Source organism: Ursus americanus, chromosome 4, assembly GCF_024610735.1.
Source record: "Ursus americanus isolate L20-20 chromosome 4, mUrsAme1.1.p, whole genome shotgun sequence".
In the NCBI taxonomy this organism is placed as follows: Eukaryota; Metazoa; Chordata; class Mammalia; order Carnivora; family Ursidae; genus Ursus; species Ursus americanus.
In genome coordinates this window covers 43,719,624-43,726,369 of record NC_142130.1, presented here as the reverse complement: position 1 = coordinate 43,726,369, position 6,746 = coordinate 43,719,624, and the positions used below count along the sequence as shown (strand labels likewise).

The 6,746-nt window shown below is 37.4% G+C and overlaps 1 protein-coding gene across 3 annotated transcripts in view; it reads left to right on the top strand.

Annotated features, from left to right (window-relative positions):
- The first annotated feature begins 553 nt into the window (after positions 1-553).
- GTPBP8 (GTP binding protein 8) overlaps positions 554-6,746 on the top strand; it is a 52,265-nt gene continuing 46,072 nt past the window's right edge. Inside the window, exons 1-4 of one of the 3 annotated variants that reach the window (XM_045785178.2) lie at positions 554-941; positions 2,524-2,622; positions 4,389-4,519; positions 5,707-5,806. In XM_045785178.2, coding sequence (XP_045641134.1) covers positions 606-941; positions 2,524-2,622; positions 4,389-4,519; positions 5,707-5,806 — 666 coding nt within the window. In that variant the 5' untranslated portion in view covers positions 554-605. The remainder of the gene's footprint in view (positions 942-2,523; positions 2,623-4,388; positions 4,520-5,706; positions 5,807-6,746) is intronic. The other 2 variants (XM_045785182.2, XM_045785181.2) reach the window with 2 other exon arrangements.

Here is a 6,746-nt window from a genome sequence, read left to right as displayed (position 1 = left end):
ATGCTGCCAACCATCAGTCAGAATATCACAAGAACTCAGAGAATGGTGTTGCAACATCCCATCCACCAGACTGAATCCCCTTTAATACTGATTTGGTCTTATTTTCCTGGATTTTGAGAGTTCCTCTTGCACTCTATATCCATTGCAGCAATACAACGGAATTAGCTTTGTCGAGTGATGTATACGCCAACAAACTTCAATGATCCGTGAGACTACCAGGTACCCTGAGGAGTAAACAGGCCTGGAACCCACCAGAGCTTCACACGTTTGTTCCTTCGTTTGACACTCAAGGGCCACACAGCCCAGGTATATCTTTTCACCTCTGCAAACTGTCAAACAATCTTCCCACAGTGATATACAAAGTCAAAGGCACCGCCGTCAGTCTGGGGCTGAGCGTGAGTCAACCATCAGCCCCCGAGTCCCCACCCCCACCTCCCCAAAGCGAGGAAACCGCTGCCTCGGGCTCTGCGGATTGGAAGCCCTGAGATGGAAGCGTGTGAAGCCAGATGAGACTACAATTCCCAGCAGGCGTAGCGGGAGCGGGGTGCCCAGGCGCAGACCAGACCTCGGCGCGAGGCCCCGAGCGGGACTTCTGGGAGACGAAAATGACTGCACGGGCGTTACGGCTAGCCACCGGCAAGCTACTGGAGCTGCCGGCGGCACTGGGGCGCTTGAACCGAGCTTGCCGCACGTTCCAAACCTTCGCGGAAGTTCTCAGGCTGCCCACGAGACAAATGATGAAGCTCGCCTTCCCACTACAGGAACTCCAGCGGCAGCTCACACCAGACTCGAGGTTGCACCTCCATGTGAAGACCTTCGACCCGAGCCTGGAGGATATCTCCAAGGCGGAGAGCGTCTTCACGACCACCGGCCGCAACCGTATCGAGTACCTCAGCTCCGCTGTGCGTCTCGACCACGCCCCGGACCTCCCCCACCCTGAGGTGAGAGCCGCCGCTGCCCTCGGGTGGTGAAGACTGGGGCGGGCATTTTGCCCTCACCTATTCTTGTCACCGATCGAGAGAGATTTTCTAGCTTTGTGGGGACGCATACAATTATTTTAACGAAATAAGCATATATAGTTTTAGTTATTTGAGTAATGAATGTACAAGATTAAAAGATTGTAAAACCCAAACCAGTTCAAAAGATTAAATGGCCATTTATTATTTTTTTCATTTATAATTAACGTAGGGAAAACATGCCGAGACAAATGAGACAAAGTGAAGGATATGAAAAGTAAAATAGTTACACACATGTGGTGGTCCTTGTCTGTACGTAATTTTCACCCAATCTAAATATCCTGTCGTGCAAAAATAATAATTATGTATACATGGCAACAATGTAGTTTTTTAAAACAACTTTAGTGAAATTCCACGAGTGTGCATTTTATGCATGTTTTAGAGATCTCATTATTTGCAACTGCACCACTTCGGTGGAAACTTTCCTTCTAATTAGAACTGCTATGATAGTTTAGTCAGACTTAAGGGATAGGTAAGTCATTTGATACTTTTGAGTTAGCATCGTGTTTTGACTGAAGCTTCTGAATTACTGGACTTTTTGTGTAATTTGTTTCTTAAAATTTAGTTTTCTTTATATATTATCATTGGATTTAATCTGGCAGAGCATTTGAAATTTATGCAGGACTCAGATCAATTCATGTTGAAGGATTGATCCCAGTCTTGGAAAATATATAGCATCCCTGGCCCCACCCACCAAGTGCGACCCAGCCCTATTCATAAGTAGAAATGCCCTTACAAATTTTCAGAACATCCCCTAGAGGGTGATACCACCTTCACCTAGAACCACCAATTTGGTATTGTACCCCCTTCAATACCATGTTAAAAAGCAGTCATGTCTATTAATGGTTAGTATCAGGAACATTATGTTCCTTTCTACACTATAGAGGTCTAAAGGAGAAAAGTTTAATTGGCACAAGAGAAGTCAAGGGGAAGGAATAACCTCATAAATACAATGGTGTTACAGTCTACCCTGGGAGTTTGTGGGGAAATGCAGTTTCAGACATGTAGTTGTACTTTAGAATACGTTTTGTTGAAATGCATCTAGTTTTTAACTTCAAAAAGCTTTGTAAATATGGAATGCTTAATAAATGTCCCAGATATTCTTGAGTAGCATAAGGTAATTAAAGGCACAGGTTCTGGATATAGATGTCCTGAGTTTAAATTCTAGTTTCTTCCCTTTCTAGCGCTATAATTTGGGGCCAGTTATTTAGCCTCTCTCTGTTTTATCATTTGTAAAATGGGGATAATAATACTACCTACCTTAAAGGGATGTTGCAAAAAGTAGATAAGAAAATTTATGTTAAGTGCTTTGAACAGTACCTGGCACTGGGAATCATTCAGTAGATAGTAGATATATGTTAGAATTTGAGGTTTGACTAAACACAAGCCACCTTTTTACATGGTTAGGCAAGACAATAGTTTGACGGATTTTTGCAGCTAATACAACGTATAAAAAAAATGTATATATAAACCTGGTACTCAATTATCTTCTTTTTCCTTGTATAAGGTGTGTTTTATAGGCAGAAGCAATGTTGGAAAGTCCTCTCTAATAAAAGCCTTATTTTCACTGGCCCCAGAGGTTGAAGTCAGAGTCTCCAAGAAACCGGTATGTTGAAGGAAAGAGTTGGGGAGTTGGGATATAAAAGAAACAGTATACTGAAATGTAAAATATGTCTGAACTATCTCTGAATTGACTAAAGTGACTAATTAATGTTGAAAGGTGTAAGAAATCATACTTGCTAAGTTCTTAGAACAGTGATTTCTTTCAAACGAATAGTAAAGTAGGACATTTTACTGATGCCTGTATATATCCCTGAAGAAGAAGGAAGTATGTCTGGATTTATTTTAGGTGTCTTGCCAGTTTCTTGAGGAAATCTTTTGTCCAAATCTTTTCCAAAGGGTTGCCAAATAAAGTGTTCTATTGCCATTCTATATTTGCTTCTTTAAGAATGATCATCTAGTCCTACCCTGATTTTAGAAGAAACTGCTTTGAAGTGGTTTTTCCCTCCTATAATCTTGTATACATTGCTAACTCCTTTCTCCCTCCCTTCTGCTACTACCCCTTCTCTCTCTATATATATATGTATAGATATAGATATATACACATACATAAATGTATATATATTAGGCAGACCCCAGTTTACCCAGGGCCACATTATGTGATTATCCCAGCCAGTCTACTGCAGTAGCTTTCTGTCGTTTTTTAAATTTCCTCTACTCTTTCTCAATGATGCAAACTACCAATATCTAAGATATGGTGTCCTTAAAACTCACCCCCAGTTCCCCTCACCTTATTATCTATCCTTGGCAAAACATTCCCACCAACCTACGGCTCACTGCCCTCCTTTCTTTGCATTGGAACCCCTCCATGAAGCTTCACTAGTCTTCTGTTGCTCCTCATTTCTTCATATAGTTGATTCCCTGGCTCCATCGCTGATGCTGATGATTGTAATTCATTAAATCTCCTATCTTTAGGCCTACTTTGTCTCACCAAACAACACAGCTAAACTCCGATTTCTAGGTAGGGTGGGTTCCCTTCCTGCTGTGAGAGGACAGTGGAAGAGATGTATTCTTAACATTCCTGATCTGTCATTTTCCTATGGATAGACATATCAACTGATTGGGAACCTAAGCACTGTTTTATAAAATCTTCCCTCCGAAAATATTTGTTCTAAGTTCCAAACAATTGACTTTTTAAGTTGTTTATCTTAATCTTTTGTTTTCTGATTAATAGTGTCATTGGACACAAAACCATGACTTTTTATCATCTTTACATCATTTCAGTTTAACGCATATTTTATAGTGTTATACGTGCTTTTAAAAAATGGTTTAATGAAAGCACTAAAACCATCTAATGAAACATGCAAAACTTGATTCTAGGGAAGCAGTAGTCTAGGTGTAATAGACTGTCAGGTTTTGCATCTAGGTTTTATGAAAACCTTTATGACTGACAGTATTTTTAGTTTAATCAGTCTGTGCCATATATTATTTCTCTCTGAAGTGGAGATATATTATTTATCAGAGAATATTGACTAATGCAGTGACACCATTATAGGGTAACTTTTCACTTAGAAAGAGCTAATGAAAAGATTCTGACGTATTTTGGGTACATATTCCTAATCAAAAGTTCTTAAGTCATATAGATGCTCTTAAAAATGAATTGGAGGGAAGAAGTAGTATCATCTAAGCTTATCTCTAGCCACTTCCTTTCTATAATCTTTTCCTGTATCATCATCAGCACAGCTAGGATTATATTCAGAACATTTAGGCTTTTAATAAATATTTGCTGATTGAATAGAAAATATTTTGAGTCATTAAATATATAAAGGATGTATTTTAAGAAAGCTTTTATTTTTCCATTTATTTTATCAGGGGCACACAAAGAAAATGAATTTTTTCAAAGTTGGAAAATATTTTACAGTGGTGGACATGCCAGGTTATGGCTATAGAGCTCCTGAAGATTTTGTTGACATGGTAGAGACCTATCTGAAAGAACGAAGGAAGTAAGGAAAATATTTTCTTATAAAGTTAATCCAAAAGCGTGTTTACATTAATGGAACATTCTCCACATTATGACTCCATATTATCAAGTGACTTCTTTTAGAAAGTCCATTTTCTTCTCATAATATTCTACAATCAATATTTAGGGCCAAGGTACGTACACCTTGCTTACTTTTTACCTGTAGGTTAGCTTAATAATAAATTCAAGAGTTTTTCTAAATTGAGACTATAAATGTATTTCAGCAGAGTTCATTAATTTTCTTATGTCAAATTGTGGGTGGCTAATTTTGAAAATAAAAATTATCAGTTAATGTGGTATTTACTAATTTTAAATAAACCTCAGTACATTTTAAAAATACTTCTCATATCACATCCTCTGTGAATGTTATTTTTGTTGTCTCCATAGGTAGTCAAATGGCAGTTCTATGTTATAAGCATTGCACAACATATAGAAAACAAACTTTTGAAGTATAAAAAAGTATCTACAAGTATCTTGCTTGTTGTAGCTTTACACAGAAACTAAGATGAAATATTTACACACAAAAAAATACAAAGCATACTGTCTCTGGTTTCTCTTATCTGCTGCTCTCAAAATAATATTTGAAAATTTAGACATTTTTGTGATAACTTATAGTTAATTGGGTTCATGTCTCTTTCTCCCACCTCGAGTTCAAGCTTTTTTTTTTTTAAGATTTTATTTATATTTGTCAGAGAGAGAGAGCACAAGCATGGGGAACTGTAGGCAGAGCAGGCAGAGGGGGAAGCAGGCTACCCACCAAGCAAGGAGCCCTATGTGGAACTTGATCCCAGGACCCTCAGATCATGACCTGAGCCAAAAGCAGATGTTTAACTGACAGAGCCACCCAGGCATCCCTAGAGTTCAAGCTCTTAAAGGAAGGGGTTCACTCATCTTTGTGTCCAGCCCCAGGCAGAGGATCTTAGGTCCAATATTTGCTATTGAAATAAATTAACATTTAGTAAATTTAGTTGTTGAAAGTAATAGCATTGAGATTTATTGGATTGTAGGATGAACTTCTAGTGAACTGAGAATTCCTTTTGCCTAAAAAATTTTAAAATTTTGGAGTGAAAATTATTCAAAAGAAAACTTCTCAGCATAGTAAGGTTCAGGGGGAGAAATGAATGAGTATATTTGATATTGTCATTAATTTTTGTTTCTGCATTCTTATAGTTTGATGAGAACATTTTTGTTAGTGGATAGTGTTGTTGGAATTCAAAAAACTGACAGTATTGCGATAGGAATGTGTGAAGAATTTGCATTACCTTATGTGGTAAGTATTTTTTTTGAATCATGGTTGCTGTCGGAAATATCAGTTTGTGTGTATGCATGTGCACATGCTTGTGTGTGTGTGTGTGTCTTTAGTGAGAGAGCAGGTCTTGGCTCTCCAAGAGTAGTTTTCAAATAATTTTTTGGATTATCAGCCATTAGTAGATAAGTTCTGTGGTACTTTTATTCTCTTTTCTTTCTCTCAACTTTAAGTTTTCAAAATTATAGTCAAAGTAAAGTATTTTTAAGCTGTTCATTTAGTGTTCCTAAGTGCTTTTCCCTTTCATGTTTTTAATGGTAATATGAATATTTGTCTAAAACATGTTAGTGGCTCTTTAACAGCACTTGGCATATAGTACTTATCAAAGTGCAAATGAAACTGTAACTGAAAAATTTGCTAAAGTAATTTGTAGTTTAAGAACCATTGCAAGAAAATAGCAGGCTCCAGCACACACAGGTAGGATTTTTATGTTCTTTAAGGAAACAATATTTCTTCCAGGAATATCTTACCAGTATTTTTTTCTTTTGTTTGTCCTAAGAATACAAATTAGTAGGTTGGTATCCACGTTTACTTTGCTTCATGAGTTTTCCAGAAAAGAATCCATTGACTATAATTTGGTCGCAAAAAAAGGAAACTGCTAAAATGTAACAGTGAAGTTTAATGCAAATCAAACCATATTACTAGTCAGCAACGTTTTTGTGTTCTAGGGGTTATGGAATTTTGGGGGTTTGCAAAAGCCCTATGAAGCATAAATTATAACTACAGTTAGTATGAGGAGCCAAAGGTTTGATTAAAGTCCACATAGTAGAAAATACCCAGTAGTGCCAAACTGGTTTTAAATATAGTATTCCTGATTTGGTATCGTAGGTACCAGTTAGTAAAATTGTATATTTTTCTCAGTTTCTACTTTAAGGAAATATTACTTTCTTCCATGGAAAGAGGT